Source organism: Pocillopora damicornis, chromosome 1, assembly GCF_964200805.1.
Source record: "Pocillopora damicornis chromosome 1, jaPocDami1.2, whole genome shotgun sequence".
Lineage (NCBI taxonomy): Eukaryota > Metazoa > Cnidaria > Anthozoa > Scleractinia > Pocilloporidae > Pocillopora > Pocillopora damicornis.
The window spans coordinates 8,580,001-8,602,566 of NC_142670.1; the positions used below are offsets into that span (position 1 = coordinate 8,580,001).

A 22,566-nucleotide genomic window follows, 5' to 3' on the forward strand; every position below is an offset into this window, starting at 1 on the left:
CAATATGCGGATCCATATCGAACGGGACCACATTGTGAGACCAACGATTGATCTTCGTTTGTAGATTAGTATCGATAAGGGATCGGATGGGTGGGGATTTCGCAGGATTTCAGTCGTGTTACATAAAAATTACCCGATCCTCCCAAAGACTGGGAAGTATTTCAATAATTCCCCCCTCATTGGAAGTCAATTATCTACAGTCTTCCTCTTTATGCACCATTAGCGACGACTGATCTCCATTCTGTTACTCCTGAAAACCATGTGTTCCCCTCTACAAAATCCTCCTTTTCCCTCCAAGGCGAAAAATAACGATTTGTCCGTTTCCATATTCCGCGTGACTGTGCTTCCCAAATTCTGACATCAGAGATTCTTCATTTTACCATATATACGACGAAGACAGGGAATACTCATATCTAGCAAATCAGTCTCTAACTCTGTGGGTTTTTGAAGTTAAACGACTGATTAAGCTTCGGTGAGCTACTATCTCCATTTTTTGTTCTAAGAAACGAAAAACGTCACATATTTTGTCAAAAACACCCTCTTGTGCGTGGCATGTGCAGGTAAGATCTTCCGCTCTGCACTAATTACTGAGGACGATTAGAAAGAGCTAAAAAAATATATCTCTTACATTAGTGTTGTAGCAAGGCGACGATCATGCTCGTCATTAAATGAAGCTCAAAACTTGTCCCTGGCTAATGAGGGTATAATTACGACTACGAACTGACAAAGACTTGCAGGCGATGAAAGAACCGAACTTAAATTTATTCCTCACTAGCAGTCAATGTTTCTCGTCAACTTCAAATGATTTCAACTAAATGAACCAACTTATAGGAGAAATCAATTAAAAACGAGTAGCAATTGAAGCAAAAGGCGATAAAACAATTCTGTATCAAAGGCTTAATGATGATGCACTAAGTTGCGCATTTTTTGAGGCGGAGCACCGCAGAATATTATTGTTGCATGGAAAACACGGAATATTCGAAATTGTCACGAAAATGTTCATATGCATGCCCATGAGAGGACAAATAAATAAAAAACCTGAGTCAACAAATATGTTTACGAAAGGAAAAACGAAAATTATTACTTATATATCTGATCCACACAGTAAAAGTTCCAAATCACAAACGAAACTAAAAGGAGACGAACAACTCATTCGATGCCGTATTATTTGATGCTTCTTATTCGAAAACATGCAATTGACTGAAATGCGAGCTGTTTAGGGGGAGTCTTAGAAAAAAAGCGATGACGTTAATTAAATACTAGAAAGAAAATAAAAAGTAACTGATTAAGGAACGTAACAGTTAGACATATTTCAAGTGGTGGCGTAGTTGTTTCAACGCAACTCCTATGATGCTCGCACTCTTAAAACAACCTCATTCGATGTAAAAGGGCTTAAGAAACAAAGAGTAGCAACTGTCAGTAATTAATAGTAACATTAAAAGGAATAAAAACCGTCACCACAAGTTGATATCTTTAGCCTAAAGCTTTACTATTCAAAAATGCACTGTTTTTCGCCGAGTATTGTGTATCCCATGCTAAATTATTGAAAATATTAAAATTAAAACGTAGCATTTGCTAGAAAAGTTAGTTTCGTTCCTGTTATATTTTTTTACTTAAGTAAAAAGGCTTACTGCGACTAAATTGCGGCAGAAAGACCCGACGGAAATAATTTGCATGACAAACCATATTCCGTAGTGTTTGCCAGCGGTGAGTAAGCGGCTGGTTCTTGCTAAAAGGAAAATTATCACAAGCCTTGCATTTATATTGGCAAATGATATTTCGGACCGATCTCCAGCCGCTGACAATTTTCCAGAGGGTTGCATTTTGTTCAGCTTACAGGAACTAAACTCACAAAACGGAAAAAATAATGATGACGAGAAGTTGCCAGATGTGGGGAACACTCCTGTTATGAATAGCTATGCTGGGTGGGTGCAAAAGCTCCTTTTAAATGGTTTTTTTTTCATTTAGAATGCATTCTAACCGCACTTCGAGGAGTACTTCTAATGGTTGCCCTTTGAAAAGTCTTCGAAATAAAATTTAGCGGAAACAAAGACCGCTACAACTTAGATTAGTTTCTGATAAGACCATTCTTGGTGGCAGGTGACCACACAGGCTTGTTTCATAAAGCCAACACGAAATATTTTAGGGGAGATATCTCAGGAAGCAGTTTTACCAATGTATTATTGAGATACAGGCTTAAAGCCTATTAAGAAAAAGTGAAGCTTTTTCGCAAGGATGTAAATTGCGACGGAATATTTAAAGCTTGGGTTTTTTCCTAATTTAAAGATACGAAAATTCTGTAGTGACTAAATAGATAATTGAAATTTAGGTCGCCTCACCCCTTTAAGATACTGCCGAGCCTAGCAGCTTAGCAATACCATTCCGAGTCTTTCAAGGCTTGTTTTTCTCCTTTGCAATTTTTATATGAGTCAGTTTTTCTTGGGTATTTAATTTTTCAGTAATCTGTAAACAATAGCTGAGAAGCCAACTTCGTCATGCAAAAATGTTCTTTACACCCTTATGTAATTCTCAATTCCTAAGCTGCAAAACAACGTAGTAATGGAAAGAAGGCTCACTCTTTAATCTTACGAGGACCGCCTATCTGTAATGGTAGTTTCCATGAAAATTATTTTCAGTGGTTTTAAGCAACAATGGTGTAAAGTTGTTTCTTTGCGCAACGAAGCAATACCTTGATATTTTTCATACTTATCGTCATACCGTTTTCATATTCAGTATTCTCATATTTTTGGTTCTGTTCTTGTTTTTGTCGTTTCAGGTTTTGGGCCGGGTAATGGTGATTGCAATCAGGATAAATGTAAATCGGAATGTAACACTGATGGCGATCATTGTAATCCGCTCGGGAATTACAGCAGTGGTAATTATAATTGTTACATGAAATGTAAGGGGAAAGGGTGTAAACAGACGTGCGATACTAGAATAGAGGTATGTGTAATGAATCTAGAATGTAACGGTCTGGATTGTGAGAAAACCTGCGAGGCTAAAGAATGTAAACTGAACTGCAGCGGGGAAAAGTGTAAAACACAGAAGTGTCAAGGTAAAGGAAATGCATGTAAAATGGATCGAGAATGTAACGGTCCGGAATGTGAACAAACCTGCGACGCTAACGAATGTAAACTGAACTGCAGCGGGGAAAAGTGTAAAAAAACACAGAAGTGTCAAGGTAAAGGAAATGCATGTAAAATGGATCGAGAATGTAACGGTCCGCATTGTGAACAAATCTGCGACGCTAAAGAATGTAAACTGAACTGCAGCGGGGAAAAGTGTAAAACACAGAAGTGTCAAGGTAAACGAGATGAATGTGTAATGGATCTAGAATGTAACGGTCCGCATTGTGAACAAATCTGCGACGCTAAAGAATGTAAACTGAACTGCAGCGGGAAAAAGTGTAAAACACAGAAGTGTCAAGGTAAAGGAGATGAATGTGAGATGGATTTAGAATGTAACGGTCCGCATTGTGAACAAATCTGCGACGCTAAAGAATGTAAACTGAACTGCAGCGGGAAAAAGTGTAAAACACAGAAGTGTCAAGGTAAAGGAGATGAATGTGTAATGGATCTAGAATGTAACGGTCCGCATTGTGAACAAATCTGCGACGCTAAAGAATGTAAACTGAACTGCAGCGGGAAAAAGTGTAAAACACAGAAGTGTCAAGGTAAAGGAGATGAATGTGAGATGGATTTAGAATGTAACGGTCCGCATTGTGAACAAATCTGCGACGCTAAAGAATGTAAACTGAACTGCAGCGGGGAAAAGTGTAAAACACAGAAGTGTCAAGGTAAACGAGATGAATGTGTAATGGATCTAGAATGTAACGGTCCGCATTGTGAACAAATCTGCGACGCTAAAGAATGTAAACTGAACTGCAGCGGGAAAAAATGTACACAAAGATGCAGAGAAAAAGGACAGGTGTGCAACATGTGTTGCAACGCTAACGTTTGTACACAGACGTGTGACGGTAAATGTAACATCACCAAATGTTCAGATAGTCACAGCGTCACTTCATATTCATACCCGTCGGATTTCTTTACATCTATTGGGGCTTCAACAACTCGATTATTCGTGACTAAAATTTCAACAGAACGTGGAACAGAAGCTTACAGTAAGTAAAATAATGATTTGAACACTTTTTTGCTTTACGAAGAAGTGTTTAAGATTCTAAACAAATAACTAAATAGAAAATATATTCTTTTAAACTTCGTTGCGCCTTAAAATAGAGTCATTAAAATAGAGTCAATTATATGGCTTATATTTGTGAAATTCCCAAAGGTAAGAGAAATTAGCCATTTATTTTTAATATTGAATCAAGTAAAAGGCTCATTGACCGTAATGCGAATGTTACCTATGAGTTCACGTTTGGTACACCCACCACTGCTATCATAGCAAGCGGAACTCATGGACCTTCTGACAATCAGGATAAAATTTTCACTTGGGCAAACATTTCTAGATCATTACGTTTCTGGTTGTTCCTGTTCTTTACTAATGTTTGTTTACCTGTTTGTTTGTTTGTTTATTTTTTTTTGTCAGCTGCCTCATTACTATCCTCAACTTTAACTGCAGAAACATCTTTACCATCCGAATCTATAAGGCCACAACCCACTCCATCGCCGCCATTATGGTTATCATTGTCGCTGTCACTATCTCATCCACTGTCTCATTCATCGTCGTTGTCGCAGTCGCCTTTCCAATTACTTTCCAAGTTTCCTTCACAGTCGTCGTCACAGTTGCCTTCTCAGTCACCACTGCATTCGACTTCTCAGTTGCCATCTCTTTGGCAATCGACTTCCCAGACACCTTCTCAGTCCCTGTTACAGTTGGCATTTCACAGGACGTTTCAGTCAACTGCAGACGCATCTTCATCATCCGAATCCAGAAAGTTACGTCCTACTCCATCGCCGCCACTGTGGTCATCATCCTTGAAATTTCTTTCACTGTCACAATCACCATCCCTGTCAATGTCTCAGTCACCCTTGCAGTCGGTGATGCAGTCGGTGATGCAGTCGATGTCTCAGTCACTCTCTCATACACCGTCTCATTTGCCATCTCAGTCGCAGTTCCCGTCATTGCTGCAGTTCCCTTCCCAATCGCCTTCCCAGCCACTCCCTCAATCGTCGTCAGAATCTCCCTCTCATTCATTGTCACAGTTGCCTTCTCAGTTGCTGTCGCATTCGCCATCTCAGTTGCACTGGGATTTACATTCAACACCACATTCACAGTCAACATTATCCCAGTTGCCATTGCAGATGGCCTCTCACTTGCCATCACTTTCACCATCGCACTTGACTTTTCAGTTGACATCACAGTCATCTTTCCAGTCACCTTCGCAGTTACTGTCTCAGTTGCAGTCTTGCTTGCCGTCGCCATTCGCTTTGGCCACCGCTTTCCCTGTCACCTTCTCAGTCTCAGTCTCAGTTGCCGTCGTTTCAGTTACCTTTTTACCTGCTTTCATCCGCGCCCTTAATGCCATTGATATCATCATCGCCATTGCAGTCAAAAATGATTCAGAAGCTGGTGTGTAATTTTTTTTGTTTTTGTTTTGTTTTGTTTGTTTGTATGTTTTTGTTTTTCCCTTTTAGGATTCTCATATTCTACAATTCAACTATTATTTTCCTTACCTCAGGCGGCTGAACATGTCTCTAAACTTGGCAGAATGGATATTACCAATGTCAGTTCCTTGCAGGTATTTTATTATACTAATTTCTTTCCACAGTTATGCAGCTAACGCTCCGTCGGTCTGTTTTAAATGTTCAAACAGAATCCGCAAATATGAATTATCATAAAGCGTATAAATCATGTTTTGTCGGTATGTTAGTTTTTCTGCTTTCGTCTCATATTGCTCGTAAAAGTAAAATATTAATGGCTCATAATTTTTAATTTGATTACGACGTTGAGCTACATAGTTTTTCATGCCTGTAAGAAATATCTTATTGGAATTTTTATTGATAAATTATCGTTATCAGTTTTATTATGATCATAATTATCAGTATAATTGTTATCTGTTTTTAAATAATAGGACAATAACTGAATTAACTGAATAATTGATCCTTCTGGACGAGTCGATATTTAACCTGCGCACATATATCTGTGCCCGACATTGGTTGGCTCTCTCGCTGGAATACTTTTTCTCATTTATCTATTAATCTTTTTTTGTTTTCTACCCACAAATTCTTGGTACCTTAGCTGAGCAAAATACTACATTTCATTACAGGAAGCCATAGTGGTTTTAGAAGTCTTCATCACCATTATTAAAAACATCACAAAAGCTCGTAAACACGCGTCTGTAACAGAAGAGATTGATACAAGAAGAGAATCCATTCTTAAGGTAGCAGTTGCCTTTGAGGACTTTGCTCTTAACTACAGCAAGCTCCACCTGATTGGAACGAGGTCCCCACAAGTGATCGACAGTCACAAAATGGGTGAGTCTGAACACAATATGGTCTATGGGCCTTGATGATGAAATAAATTTGTACAGATTACTGAATGAGAAACGCTATTGCTGGATCAAATCCATCTATCTGGTCCGTCCATTGACTATTTGTGTTTATCAATCATAAAACCCCTTATTATTGATGGTTTTACAATATTTTAAGGATTGCACTCGTTGAGAGCTAAAGTAAATAAAAGCGTTGATACAACCATGGTTTACAGACTGTATTTTCAGTCCAGCAAGAGTCGTGAAATTATTGAAACCATCACCTGATGTTTTGTTCGTTAGTGCTAGGTATTCGTAAAGCCTACCATCAAAATGCAAGTGATTTCTACCTTGAGAATCAAGAATTGCAAGCAAGCATAAATGTTTTGTCTGCAAACTTTCCGAAATCCGGTTGGTATCTACTGCAGTGTTTACTCCTAAATTGTGTAAGAACAATTCCCCTGGTTTCCCTTATAAATTTACGCGGTATTGAAATTCATTTGCACATAAACAGAGTCCTGAGTTTGTTTGTTTCTTTACACAGTCTAGATGATTGAGTTATCTGAAGTTTCTTAAAAGACTGTGCTTCAGCCTTTTTAACTTTTCGATTTTTTTTAGTTTCATTAGTTGTTGGGATTGTGTATAAGGATCTCCACGAACTACTAGACACAGATCAACTTGTCAGGAATGAAGCAGGCAAAGCCACGAGGTGAAGTTCAACTTCTCTAAAATTATATGATTCAAAATATAAAAATTATAATTTTCCTTTCCTTTTTTGTTAGGTATTTGAACTCTAGGATAATGGCCGTGGCTATGGATCCAAAACCAGAAAAACTGGAAGCGAATATCATATTAAAGTTCAGAAACCTGAAGGTAAGAACACGATCAAAATTGGTATCAATTGCTCTACACTGTGTTTATTTATTTCAAGGAGACACACATTTTCAGGTTAATGAAAGAAAAAAGACATGTGTGTTTTGGAGGGGCTTTAACAAAAGGTAAGAAACTGAAATATATTACGTACCTTGTTCTAAAAAGTTATGCAAGCCAGGCTTCCGTAATCTTTGTTAATCACAATGAATTTTTTTTTGTTTGTGAAGGAAACACCAATCAGCTCTTGTAGCATGAAAAACCAAAAAAACAATAATATTCGAGTGGAAAAAGTCCCCACTTGACTATGATGCCAATGTGACTTCCCTAAAGTTATCAAACATCCATCACTGTCAATCTGTTGCTTCCTGTTTTGAAGCTATTTGTTTTATGCATTTTATTCCTTTTCACTTGCGGTTGTCAACATTTTTCGCTTCTGCCATCGTCGTACATATTGTTGCTAACAGAATCGTCTTTTTTACCGCAAAATTAAAAGTTTACCTTTGATTTTTTTTCGATATTTCCGTTTTTTCAATTTTCTTCACAGAAGGTAAGATACAGTTGTGTTTTACTCGCCTGGATCGTCAATATACCTTTTCATCACATCGTACCGGCTAGAATATCAAAGCCGACTCTATGAGTGGCACATATCAATTACTGAATAAAATGGAAAGTAGTCAAGAAAGTCTCGAGGCTACGATTATATGAGGAAGATAGCTAGTTGACCCTTTAGTAACCAAAGGTCTTCTCCACAATTTTTTTTTATAATATTGCTGTTATTGTTTTAATTTTTTTTGTGTCTTTTTTTCTTTTAACGTTGTCGTTATTTTTCCAGCTCAGAAGGATTTTCAGGGAGAGGATGCTATGTGGTTGTATCACAAAGCAACTCAGAAGAAACAGTGTGCAGCTGCAATCATTTGACTCATTTTGCTGTCTTACTTGACTACAATGGCAGCTCAGGGGTAATGGACTAATGTTTACCTTACCTTCACTAGTGGTAATACAATTCCTTTGAGGTGATTGACACATTTCTAATTCTTTTCATGCCGCTAAGAACACTACTGAAACTAGTAGTTGTAAATAGGACCTGAAAAAAATTCAGGCCCGTACGGGATTTGAACCCATGAACTCTGCGATACCGGTGCAGCGCTCTACCAATTGAGCTAACAAGCCAACTGGGAGCTGGTCAATGAATTGGGTACAAATAAACATCCAAGTGAATGAGGAATTTAGATATATGAAAATTCACATATTTGCACTGCGGTGGAGAGATGAAATTAGAAGATCCTCGCAGCTAAGAACACTACTGAAACTAGTAGTTGTAAATAGGACCTGAAAAAAATTCAGGCCCGTACGGGATTTGAACCCATGACCTCTGCGATACCGGTGCAGCGCTCTACCAATTGAGCTAACAAGCCAATTTGTACCCAATTCATTGACCAGCTCCCAGTTGGCTTGTTAGCTCAATTTACGCCCACAATGTATTCAGCATTACTTGTCTTAGCAACAACCACTCTGCCGATATTTGACATTCCTTCTTTGTTTCAGCTCAACATTTTGATTCTCGTCCGAGTCATAAAAGAGATGACCACGCTAGTGCAGCCTATGAGGGAAGACACTCATATCAAGTAGATACGGTGAGACTTAAAATTTGTAGTTAGCGAAATATTTTAATCAGTGGAGGGAAAAAAGTTAAATAAACGGGAACCAATTGCTGTAACATCTAGTTGTGAGGTATTTGCCTCAATTCCACCCTAGTTAGCAATAAACAGTGAGAAATTAATTACTTATTCATTGAAGAGGTTAATTCATGATCATGTACAGGAAACAATCAAATAATTCAAACTTTTTTTAAATGTTGTCGTTATTCCGGCAGACTTGGCTTTAAAACATGCGCGGTGATGATTCCACTGATGGGTATAACGTGGCTATTCGGTCTTTTGTCGCCATTGCACAAAGCTTTCGCCTACATTTTTACCATCTTTAACTCAACTCAGGTGCGTATTCGGTCTTTTGTCGTCATCACAAAAAGCTTTCGCCTACATTTTCACCGTCGTCAATTCGATTCAGGTGAGATGTAAATAAGACTGTCGGAAATCTAATCATCTGTTTTCTAACTTGAATGTCCAAACTACATTCTTACATTAGTCTGATGATATTTCCCGTTCAAAGGTAACCTAGTCGACAAGAGGGGATTTACTTCTTGGTTTTTGAGATCTGCAACTTCCCTTAATTTACTGTTTTATCCATTTTTGAAAGACGATTTCAAGATAGAGATTACAAGATGTTTGCACTACATCAAACTTTTTAAACGACGCTCTGCCATCTCTAAAAAAGGCTGATCTTGAAATAATTTTCTGTCTTAGGGATTCCTGATTTTTTTCTTCAATTGTGTGCGAAACAGCCAGGTAAGAATGATATCAAACAGGGAAGGTAGATCAAGTGAATTGTTAGGCTTTAGAATCACTGACCTTTGGATGGTTAAGAACTGATATTTAGCCAATTGTTCATCTACAGATTAAAGAGCGATTGAAAAGGAGGATGAACGCAATTTTTCCATCTTACGAAGTTGGAAACTCTGCAAGGAAGAGCTCACGAGTTAACGCAAGTGATGCCGGGAAAATAAGGGCAGTCGAAATGCAGTCTTTGGATGCATAAATAGCACCGCGCCTCGGTGAAGTTAGTCAATCATCTTTTAGCGATTTGCAATCACTTAGCATGACCTTCCCTCAGTAATTTCTCAGTAGAGCCTGATTAGTATCGTAGTATCAGTAAGGAAGGGGGGATTAGGATTTTTGGTTTTGCGGTGTTCGTCATTTTTTTAGATCGGTGTTTCGGTTTTCTGCCAAACAAACTTCGGTTTTACAGTTTTGGTGTTTATTGTGCTTCGCAGATTTCCGAGTTTTGGCACTTGGTTTTCGGTTTTCGTCAAAAATACTAATGGGTTTTCAGATTTGGAGTCCGAAGTAGTTTTGGCTTTTCCTATTCGGGTTCCAATTCCTCTTTGATCTGAGCGGCAATCTTTTTGCCTCCATAGCTGTGAGACCTCTTTGTGCTCTATCTGTCATCTGTATTGGATCGATTAGGGTTTTGACAACTAGGATGTGAAAAATCGGCTTAGACGGTTTTGGATGCGATTTTCGGCTTTAAGCAAATTTTTGTTGCGGTTTTAAATGTATTTTTTTTCAGTTCTGCGGTTTCGTAGACCCCAATGCCCCCCCTCCCCCCCCCCCTTCACTAAAGGTAGGGCCATCCTGGTCATTATCGTAATGACGTAAATACATAAATGAACCGCTTATATAGTGCTATTAGCTGTTGACTTTAATTGTTGTTACGAAGGGCCGCATTCGGCATCCTGGTAAATCATGGGTCTATCTGTTTCCATAGGAAGTAGGCCCTTTGCAAAGGTAGCTTGGATAAATTGGAGACAGTACTGCTAACAACAATAGTACATGATGCTTGGACCCTCGTTTTAATGGAACGGATACAATGATATAAATCTCACTCGGTTTGTCGCCCTTCTTAAGATATTTCTGCTTAATGTTAATACTTGTAGAAGAGCTTTACATTCCAAGGCGTTGAAGTTAGTCAACTGCAATGTTTGTATTTTTATTGTTAAGTTTAAGGTTCGCCCTAAAATTAAAAGAAAAAAACTGTGTAAAAGCTTGATTGCCTATAAATTGTGTTAAACATACAAATCAACGATTTTAACGTCTTTTCTTTAATCTGTTTTCGTGTTCCATATAGTAAGTCAGATACGTAATCAAATTGAATGTGACACAAAATAGTTGCTCCTATAGCAATAATGGATAAATAAACAAATGTATAATAAATACATATTCACCTATCTAGTCATCATTATTATTTTTTAAAGCCACATTTTTTTTCCTTTTTTTTTTTTTTTTTGTATCCATGTCAGGAAAATGACGAATGTTCTCAAATTTCTCAGAGTCGAAATGTTTGATCAAGTGTATTGCTTGAAATGTTGGAATGAAAACTAGTCGGAGAAAAAGTCGGCATCGATAGATACAACATGAATGCATATACACAAGTAGCAACTCTTACAGCGATTTTTCGCATTTGCTACTTCTTGTTTATCACCGAAACACCTTTGAGGAAATATAAACTATCAGGAATATACTAATGAAGTCACGTCTATTTTGTTTAATTTTTTCCCCAACGGGGGGGGGGGGGAGGAAGGGGGGAGGCAATTCATATAGGATCATGTACTCCTGTTATACGTATCCTTTCCTGTAGGTTCGAATATTTTCCGAAAAAAAAAATTCCGTGTTGGGCGGAAATAATTTTTAAGGGTTTGATATCATGATAAGGGTATTTCAAGCGTAATGCTACTGGCGAGTTAAGGTTTATCGGCGCGAGAAAAGCACTGCACTGAAGAAGTTTGTCCCAAAAACACTCGTGTATATAAAGAAACAAACGTAGTAGTTCTCCAAATTCATGACTATTAATTCTTTTTGGTTTACAAATGTAGAAAACAAGGAAAACATTTAAGGATCCTTATAAGCGCGCTGCTATTTGATTTCTACTTTCAATATAAATTGTAGTACCCACTGTGACTTTCTCAGTGCATCATTTTTAATTTACAAAATTTTGATCTCGTTTTAAATTATTCGTTTGTATTGCTTTTTCTAACTTTTTAAGTTTGAACTTAAATGGGCTGTCAGGGGCAGGTTTCTAATGGCAGAAAAAAACTTATGCCCATTTTAAATTTGCTTTAGGCAAAAAAAGTTAGTAAAATAGGAATGAGATGTAAATAAGACAGCCGTTAGAAGAGAGATTAAAAAGTTTACTGCAAAACTGCGATAGATTTCAAAAAGTAACCCCGACGCTTAAAATGGTAGTTCTTAAGAAATGTCTGAAATTAGTCATTTCCTTCTATTCAAGAACAAACAGAAAATGTTTGTTCTGACTTCAGATGACATTGTGGTGTAACTGCGAAATGAAAAACCGGACGTTCACACTGTACATGTCAGCCAGTTCTAAATCGAGAACAATATGTTGCATTTTAAAGGCTTGACTGTCGCTAAAAATTAACAAAATACAAGCTGAAATCATCCATTTACTGGATACCGGTCTATCAAGCACTCACGAGCAATAATTTTACACAACGATGTAGAAGATAATGGACAAACCATCATACCGACTGTAATATAATACACTCTATCATATAGCGAGTGCATCATCCGGCTTAAGTTGGCTTTTTTAGCCGTGGGGAAATTATTTCTTGAAGAAATGAACATTCTTCAATCATCGACTACGAACGCATTGTTGATAAGATTTATGGGTGAGTATCAACTTTATTTATGTCCATTTATTCTTGCTACAGTAAGTCGTCGTATCTCCCTACGATAGTTTATCTAGAGAAAGTCTTGATGAACTTCTAACTTCTGATTCAGTTCTTGTGTCGGATCCCAAAAGGAAAAAAAAAAAACCAAGAAAAAGTTTAAATTCACTGTTTGTTTGGTGTACGTTCGTTTATTTCAATGTCCTCCTAAAATCAATGAACACCCAAATTGCAAATAGATAAACGTTATGACTGTTCTGATAAAAAAATTATAATAATAAAAAAAAACATTTAAAAAATCGTAAATTTTTTAGGTCAAAGATACAAACAGGAGTTGAGTGTTTTGGAAAGCATTTCGGAACCAAACGTAAGAATTAGTAATTTTCTTTATGAGTTTACTGGTATTTATGATTGGAAGAGACCTTCTATTATTTATTTTTGAAGCAAATCAGCAATAGGGATCAGTAGCTTTCGTCTTCCCATATACAGTATAAAACGCCAAAATTGCAATTCTATTCCAGCCATCGACATTTGTAGACATCTTCGTTTTCATCGTAGGTGATATATGGATCTTAGGGCCTCAATACTCGTAATAAATATCCCTATAAACCGAGCTCAAAAAAAGCATCACATGGCTATAAGTTAGGTGTAGCGACTCGGAAAAGGTGACACCGAGTTGATTTTTAAGCCCCTTTAATGACTGACTAACCTATGTTCGCGGTATAAGTGTGTAATCATGAGTGACATGTATTATTCTTGCTCCACGGAAGGGGACGCTTTTTCTAAGACGGTGCTTCATGCATGCAGTGCACGCTTATGGCAAAGAATCACATGAATTTTCACTCTTGGTTTTTTGAAAATGAAAGGCATATGTGCTGGGAAAGATGAAAGTTGTATCTGAGGCAGTTTATTCGCAAAATTTACAGCCAACCAAGCATAGCCCTGGCTAACCACAGGCAAAGTGCATTGGAAAAGCTATTTCGTGATGTCATAGGCACGAACTCAGATGCAACACATGTAGTAAATGGATCTGCTTCAGAACTTTTGAGTTAAGCAAGGCTCTTCCTTCTGCCGATCGCCTATATAGGACATCTTCCATTCATATTGGCAAGTTGCTGGCGTCTTTAAGCCGTAATTCATGTTTGTGTTGATCATAAAAATCAAGGTAATTTCTCCCTCTGGCGAAGTGGCAAGTAGATTAAAAAAAAATTTACTATGCAATTCAGAAGCAGTAAACTGCTCTTATAGTCAAACCTGTATTAAACGGTCATCCAAGGGGAATGGAATATCAGATTCGAGGATTTAAGATTCCAGACCAAGAAAATATGAATATAGCTCATTTAAGATATGTGGGGTCTTTGACAGTGTAAACAGGGTCCACTTTTATTGATAAATGCACCACGCAGAAACGATTTACAATTATTTGACGTTTTAGGCCGCTGGTAAGGCCTAAAATATTACTGAAAGCAGTAATTTTTTTTTTACGATGCATTGAAACACGTGAGAGTATATTAGGTATTGATCACTCTATTTCAAAAGGCTCGTTTTGAAAGCACAGCTTGTTGGATTTTTTTTTGTTCGTCAGAATTTACTACGTGGACTGAGTTAATTTTGATAAGATTCCTTTTAATGCATGATGATTAGCCTCAAAGAAGTGGCGTTTTAGGCAATGCACACCTGCTCTAATGAGTCTATTCAACTGCAAGCCGTAGGGTTTTAAAACACTTGCGTGGAGCGATAAGGCCAAAAAATAGCGTGATCAATAGACTCCATTAGAAACTCCTTTATATAAGCTTCGCTGAGCATCGTACGTAGAAAATAGGAAAAGTATATCACGAAATTTTATCATTCACCAGATAGTCTGACTTCACAATTTACCGTTTGGACTGTGCATTTTAGCCGTGAATGAAGTGTCTATTTCTATGTCTTGTGAAAGTGATGAACACAAAAAATGCTGAAAATTTAAAAAAAAACCAAAAAAAAAAAACAACTAAACTAACGTAAGGCTTCATTGTTCGACAAATGATTTATATCATGGTTGTGGCCTTGTATCCTTGGTGAAGCTGTTTTTAAATTTTTAGTAGAAGTAATCAATTCAATACAGTCGCGTATTGAAATATTTTGTTTCTACATTGATAAAAATGATCGGAGTTAGGTTTTCCCGTGCGTATGATTCCTCCACCTCTGATTAACGTGGACAATTAGATACATGCGCTCTCGAAGTTTGAAGATGTTGATCTTCCAAATCTGCCACATTATTGATGTTCTCTCTTCCACATAATACTACTTCAATTGATCGCTTCAGTTCTTTAAGTCTAAATGTAGTCAAAATAGGATTTACTGCAGAATTGACGTTCAGAAATATCTCGGAAGTTACTCTTAAAATCAACAGCCATTTCTGATCGTGGCAGCTGTAGCAGTTTGCTTCAATAAGAACAACGACGAAATAGGGAACCAGACAAGTAATTAGACAAATTAAGATTAAAAACGAAGTTGTGGCACATCGATGCTGTTTTTGGGTGTTTTTTAGTCTGCGTATGTCGCTAAGTACTGGGTTTTCAGAGATAGATGACTTTCTTTGCAAATCAACGCGAGAGCGGCTCTTTCGCAAAGTTATGAAAATCCCGGTATAGGCCATTGTAGTTACGACAAGAGGAAACGTCGTGTGTAAGTGAATATCGACTAAAACGTACACATCCCGAGACAAATCAACGAGCTGAAGAGAGGCGAAGATGGTAGAGAAAACAACCATGAACACTGTACAAAAGACGAGGTGTTTTGGTCTGACTTTACGAAGATAGAAATAAGGACACACAACAGAAACGAAACGATCGACCGACATGGCTGTAACGAGCAAAATTGAGCTGTTAACTCCAATGTATCCCATTATTCTGGGGAAATCTCCCTCCGTAGGAGAAAAATTTTCTCCAAATGTACACCTAAGCCTCATAACAGCCTCTGCTGGGCAAACAGCAATGCCAACGAACAGATCCATCGCAGCAATAAATATCAAAAACACGGAAAATGTTTTTCTGAAGCGACGAAGGGGGTCTTTGTATAATGCCACCAAAGTCACACCATTAAGAACTGATATAAGAAATGAAAGTAGGGAAAAAGATATTCCACTCCCGAGACAAATAGACTTCTCAAAATCTCGCTCCATGACGATAAGCGTATAACAGTTCTATGACAAAAGGCAGAATATTGTCTCCTCAATGTAAGACGTCTTCAGGGAGGTAAATTACCCTCAAAAAAATGTTAATTAGAACTTTTCAATGGTTTGTGCAAAACAATTACCTTATATACGCCACTAATGCACTGCCTGAATTTGAATAACATTCTTCGTAATCAACAGAAGCCAATTGCTTTAAAGGATCTGAATTTGAAACTAATGCCCTCTAGAGCATGGAGTGCGATATTGCGATATTATGTAATGGAAAAGGTTGGCTTAAGTAGCTCCAGAGAGGAGATTTTAAGCAAACCAAACATTAATGAGTTAAAAAATGATCAAAAATGGCCATGAATGAGAGTGGTAATGATAATAAGATACTAAATAAAACAAGTAATACGAAACGTGTTTTCCCTTTTCAATTTACATACGTTCAATAGCAAACGTCGGTTCATTTGCTTTTTTCTTCAATATTATGACATGGAGAAAAACAAAAATAGTCTTTCAGTGAATTAAATGCAGGTTTAAAAAAGTATTACGCTCAGGTAAAGTTAAGAAGACATACTGAACCTCTCATTCAACGTTAGCTTCTAGAGTTTATTTCTTTTTTAATCACGCCAAGAGAGACGAAACATTTAAGATTCGCTTGCATCTCCAAGAAAATCTCAAGCGTGTGGTAAGGGTGGAAGTAGAAGACTTCTCGAATTTCATGCTAATTGCTTCATAAGTTGCTAGCTATCTCAGATTCAGATAAATATAACTCAACATGGAAAAAGAAATCTGCTGCTCAGTGATATCAGTTTCGATGTCAAACGTGCAATTTTGAAGAAAAATTGCGCTACATCAGCGAGAAAATATCTTGATACCAATAAAACAACAAGCAGAAACACCAATGAAACATTTTTTATTCATGTTGTGAACTAATCTTTAAGCAAAAAATTTGAAACTATGCCAGTATTTTTTTGCCATTAATTTGCGGTTCTTCTTTCTAGAATATTTTCCCCATCATATTTGGAGACCCTGAGGGTATACTCAAACAGGTAGTTATTGACTCGTAGGCAATTTTGGAGGAAACAGCTAATCGAAAAACTATTGTGAACTAGTATGCGTATGTTTGTTAATATATTAGGAGAGATGGTAAACTTTGAGCTCGGTAAAGAAAGAAAGAAAGATTTTTTCGTCCTGTCACGAGCCTGGGACAAAGAAAAAATTATGAGTCCCCATGAAGGATCAAACCTTTACCGAGCTCAGAACTTGCCATCTCTCTTATTATCTTGTTGATCCCAGCTGTATACAGGACGCGTGTCATATGAATTTTGTAATAGACATCGCTCACCGTGAAGTCTGTGTGGCTCAGTGACGAGGAATCCGAAGGGGACTCAGAATTTTTTATTTGTCCCACGCTCGTGAAAAGACGAAAAAATCTGTATTTTTTATCTACCTTATGCATGTTTAAGCATAAAATTATTATTATTATGATAAGGTTGCAGCTAATAATCGTGATGAATACACTTGCACATAAAGAAAAAGAAGTTTTTTTTCCAAGGCGTAGTCACTTTCGATGTAAATAACGACATTTCGTTTGTGTACTGCGAGTCTTCTTCACGCGATAAGGTCGACAGAGTATTGCTTAAATAGTTTTTTGATCGTCGAAAACGTGCAGTCGATATGTTGTCGAAACGTCGCGATCGACATCAAAAGTGATCACCTTGTCAGACAAACAATCATACCTAATAAATCAATACCGTTTCCCGTATGCTGTATGACTCGTGCTCTGATCCTCGTAGTCTAAAATTAAGGATTCATCATCGTTAATTAAACGATAAAACGTCCACGCAGCGAAGAAATTCGTATCTAGTAAATCAAAACACAAATCATATAATAAAACTTTGCTATCATGCCTATTATCGCATGAAAGAAGGTTTTGATATTATCAATCACACTTTGTGGTGCATGGCAAAGACAGGTGTGATATACTGTACTGTTCTGCACCAGTTTTTTAATTAGCATAACAGTCAATTTCCCGCATTGTATACTTTCCATTTACGGTTCGCTCTGGCACAAAACAACGCAAGGTCTATCGTTTTTACAAAATAGTGTTCTCTGAAATATTTCTGAGAATGGAACTTTGCTCAGATCTGCAGGATATACAAATTGGAGAAAATAGTCCTTTTCTTCTAACACGTTACTAACACACACATAACTCTCAAAGAAGTATTAAGACCAAAACTTGTCAAATATAGGCAACCACACAACTATTATTAACTCTCCTGAGTGAGTACCAATGCTCCTTTAAAAACGTGACTTTCTGCACAGTAAGTATAATTACCACGAGCATATCTCAAGACATGACTCGAACCTATGATCCTCCTAATAGCAAGCGGAGAAAAAGAGGGGGCTAGACTGATAGAGCCTAAGACGTTTTCTGATTGTGTAGCTTGTTATTCATTCTAAGGGAGAGTTCCTTGGTAAGCAAGCGTACCATACCATTATTGAACTCCTTAAATACTTTAAGTCTGGTTAAACACAAGGTCTTCCGTGAAACTCTTGCGCAAAGATGCAAATTGGGAAGGAGTAATTTTGAGCTCGATTTTTGTGATCAAAGCTATGACACTTCTGGAATAGGTAAATGAATGGTTAACACCTAGCTCTCCACTCCCCGTGGTAATGAACATATTGCTGAAGCAGTAGCCACCTAAAAACCCCTCCCCGGGCCTTCTTCTTGAAAGAAAATGCAGACTCTCTTCATCTGTCTCCCGTCCACTTTTCATCGAAATCGCTAGCATAAACATTATTAATTTAAAAACTCTCTTCAATTAGTTGAGTAAACGAGGGTAGAAAAGTCAACTCTCTCATACAAAAACAATTTTTAACACCGAGTAGATATTTTTCTTAACAACTTTGCAAAAAAAAAAAAAAAAAGGACACCAGCTAAACCTCACTGACTAGTCTCATAAGGGCAGATACTTCTGTGAATAATGAAAATGCAAAAATCATCATGTTTGACCCAAGACATAACTACTAAATATCAAATTTAAAAAAAAATGCCTATATTAAAAATCTCATATTCAGTATAGATGTTGAAGAAACCAATTTAATTTCTAAGCTGAAAATTTATTGATCACCCGCTCGGTCACATTAAACAACCTCATGATGGTTGGATATTTGTTGCTGAAAAAGGATAAAGTAAGGCATGAAGTGTAACTTCGCAGGAAATTAATTCCGCAATACTGGCGAGGAGATATATCGCGGGGTTATATTTTGACGATTTTAAAACGCAAACATGAAAAAGGGGCATTGACTTTCGCGTCCTAGTATTCTAAGGAATATGTACGAAGAGAGCGAAATCTTTCTTTGCAAGTTAAGGCAATTTAGAACAGAAGTTACAAAATAGAATTTACCAGTAGAACCAAATAATAATTTGAGTCTTTGTCGATGCGTAGATATCCTGTAGATGTTGTTATTGTAACGAGTTGATCAGTTTAGTCAGCGACTTGAATTTTTTTAAGGGAGCTAATTTCGTGTCTTTCAATTTAGCATTGATTTTCATTCGCAGGTCTTTGATTTGGCGATTTTTTTTGCAATCGCCCAGTACGCGGAATTAAAGACCCACGAATTTAGGTACCAATAAGGTAGATATTTCTATAATGTTGTGTTGTGGAAATGTCAACGATCATTCGATGTGGGATCCATCTAGGGGTTGTGCATAGGTGTTGACTGGTTCAGTGACATTTGTGGGTCAACCTTATTATTTTCACCATTGTGATTATTTGTCAGGCTTAGCGTTGGATCATTAGGAATGCGACAGTAGTAACGACCCGTCTGCCAGACTGGCAGTTTAAACGAGCAGATTTGCCGTTGATGGTCGGCTGAAACATTTTTGTTTTTCGTTAGTAGCTGAAAGCTTTGTTTACGCGGGAATATGTAAACACGATTGAAAAGTTTTAGATTTGCACGTATTTCTCAGAAATGGGTCAATCAAAGGAGAGGGTTGCCTGGAAGACTCTCCAAAATCCATGCGAACGGCGTGATTGGTTTTAATTCGCCTTTGCACTTGATGAATGTTTGAAATAACGTGCGTTCAGACCGGTTGAAACAGCTTGCTTTATCATAAAACAGATACAAGGTGGTCAAATCGGAGCAGAACTTTTAATTTTAGGTTTGAATTTAAAAACTCCATCTTTTGTCCCAAATTTAAAGCTTGAATCGCATGCCTCAGAATAGCGCAAATAAAGCGAGTTACCTGTCTGCAATAGCTATCTCCATTGCATGCAGGTCATCATCAAGAGGTGAAAAAATATATATTCTCGGTGTTTGGAAGGTTTTGATTAAAGCGATCGTAACCATTACGAAGGCAAAATTGCACCTACATGCCAAAACACCTTAAGAACGTCGAAAGAGCTCTTCAAATTCACGATAGATATATTTGTTTCACAAAATTGTTCAAACTGCACCTGCTTTATGTTAATTTTATATTTCTTTTCAGAATTTTTCTTATTTTTTCTTTTAGAAACCCTTGGGGTAGTCTGAAAGAGGTGGTTAATCGCGAAGACATGTATCATTAGCTGTTAGTTATGAACTCGTCACTTTTTGGAGGAAACAGCCAATCAGAAAACTCTTTTGAACGTTCATGTGCGTTTTTAGACATAACAAACTACTACTGTCTACCATATTATGCGTGGCTCCACGAAGTATAGCATTAATACTTCGTTATTGCAAATGAGATAATGAAATATTAATGGATGAAAGATTAAAAACCCACGTACCTAGGAGAGGAGAACATTAGCCCTCCAGTTTAAAGAGATTTTATCAAACAACAATTTTAACTACTATGCCCAATTTTTGATGGACGAAAAAAACTTTAGCGACTTCTGTGATGTAAGTGCTCTAAAAGTACTTATTGTTTTCGTTGTTAAGTGACCAAATAAACAAAGAGTGGCATGGCCATTAATGATTTATAATTAACATGAATACTCACGTGAATTTAACATCTTTAGCTAAAGGCTACATCCTTTAGAAATAGGATCATTGCACTTCGCGTGCTATCCTACAAAGAGAATTCTAAAAAGTTTCTTAAAATGATTATTTTGTATTAATCATATTTGTTTCACCAAAATTTCAAACGGAAGCAAAATGGGGAAATATCACTGAATTTAAGTAGAAAGATCTGACATCAATGATTTGCATGATATTCAATTTCCCGCATATGCTTATAATAGGCAGCTGGTTTGAACGTTATTTTCAAAAGAAAAGTTATTCTCTTTAATATTTATTACAAGTATACCCAGACGAGTCGATTCTATGGCTCTCCAAACGGTGTAGGGTGCAACCACAGCGCTACAATGGTTTTCCAAAAGTTTGTCCCTCATCACAACTTATCAAACCAACATCCACGGGGAAGCCAACACAAATTATTTTCAGGAAAATACTTCAAGAAACTAATTTTTTCAATACATTCCCTTGCAACAAGTTTTAACTCTAATTTAACTCAGGTGTCTATCATAAAAATGGATAATTTTTTTCCCAAATATGCAAATGATGATGTGTACTTTAAGCCCGTCAATTCACTTTGAGGATATGCGAATTCTCGAATGTCAAAATATACGGTCAGGTGTCTCTTCAACTCTAATAAATAACTAAGGTTACTAGCTTAACAACACCATTTCAAGTCTTCTTGCAAAAGAGAACGGCAGTTTACTTCGTTTCCTTTTCAATTTACTTATTATCTTCCGAATATTTGTTATTACTAATTCATTTTCATCTTGTATTTAGTTGAATAAACGAAGCACCGTTGAGCGGAAATGTTCTAACATCATTTTATCAATTCAAGGGCTTCACAGCGTAGTTATGAAAACACGGCATCACTCGCTCAAGGGCAACCTGCAAAATGGTCCGAAGGAACGCCCTACCCTATCAAAATGAAAATAATAATAATAATAATAATAATAATAATAATAACAAGTGGATAAATATTTTTTTTCATTTGCAAATTGGTCAGTGACGTCTAGTAGCTTCACGGTGGCTAATACTTGTTGCAAATAGAAGTTTAATTTTTATAAATGCTTTATATTTATTCACACCATACTGGGATGGTAGATAATATGAAAGTTCTACCCTAAATTTATTCAACAATCTCATGAATCTGCTTTTTTTTTTCTGGCGAGGGAGGGGGAAGGTGCTCAGTCAACTATTGTCGATTACATATTACATGATTATTGTAATTATCTAAATTTATCATTAGCATTATTTTTTTTTCAGGCTTTTGGGTGCTCAGTAAGACATGCAACCACAATGTGTACAGATTGAATATTGCTAATAAGGATTATTCTTGCCATCTGCTCCAGTGCAACGCCTGTCCTTGTACCTGCCATGAGAACGGATTCAAAGAAACGTTCAAAAGTCGGTGTCAAATGGTTCTGAGCTGTTATTATTTCATTGTTTAAAATGAAATTGCACGGAACAGCAAGGTAGTGTAATTCCAATTTCAGCATTTATGTACCTTAAAATGTTCCGCGAAAAAATAATATCTCACTAGTTTACAACAATAATCAGTCATAGACTTCCCTTTAGAAGTACATCCGTCATGTAAACATCTCCTGATTTCGCTTGCATGTTGAGACCTTTGTTATTTGACTGCGTTTTAAAACTAGACTGTGATTGGCCACAGATAAAAAAAAAAGGAGAGATTCCTAAGGCGAAACTAAAAAAGAGTCCTGGCTGTAAGTACAAGAATTGAGGAAACTCGATGAGGAACGGTTCAAGAAACTCACCGAAATGGATAAGGGCTCGTGG

The 22,566-nt window shown here is 37.0% G+C and overlaps 2 protein-coding genes across 2 annotated transcripts in view; one reads left to right on the top strand and one right to left on the bottom strand.

The window, feature by feature from the left end:
- The first annotated feature begins 4,259 nt into the window (after positions 1-4,259).
- Positions 4,260-22,566, top strand: part of LOC149051802 (adhesion G protein-coupled receptor D1-like) — an 86,657-nt gene continuing 68,350 nt past the window's right edge. Inside the window, exons 1-10 of the mRNA XM_089214831.1 lie at positions 4,260-4,287; positions 4,546-4,933; positions 5,508-5,529; positions 5,639-5,698; positions 6,227-6,434; positions 6,734-6,841; positions 7,049-7,139; positions 7,213-7,324; positions 7,379-7,428; positions 8,136-8,262. Coding sequence (XP_089070957.1) covers positions 4,260-4,287; positions 4,546-4,933; positions 5,508-5,529; positions 5,639-5,698; positions 6,227-6,434; positions 6,734-6,841; positions 7,049-7,139; positions 7,213-7,324; positions 7,379-7,428; positions 8,136-8,262 — 1,194 coding nt within the window. The remainder of the gene's footprint in view (positions 4,288-4,545; positions 4,934-5,507; positions 5,530-5,638; positions 5,699-6,226; positions 6,435-6,733; positions 6,842-7,048; positions 7,140-7,212; positions 7,325-7,378; positions 7,429-8,135; positions 8,263-22,566) is intronic.
- Positions 14,459-15,806, bottom strand: LOC149051803 (uracil nucleotide/cysteinyl leukotriene receptor-like). Its single transcript, XM_089208027.1, has one exon. The coding sequence runs from the start codon at positions 15,766-15,768 to the stop codon at positions 14,794-14,796; it is 975 nt and encodes a 324-aa protein (XP_089064153.1). The 5' UTR covers positions 15,769-15,806; the 3' UTR covers positions 14,459-14,793.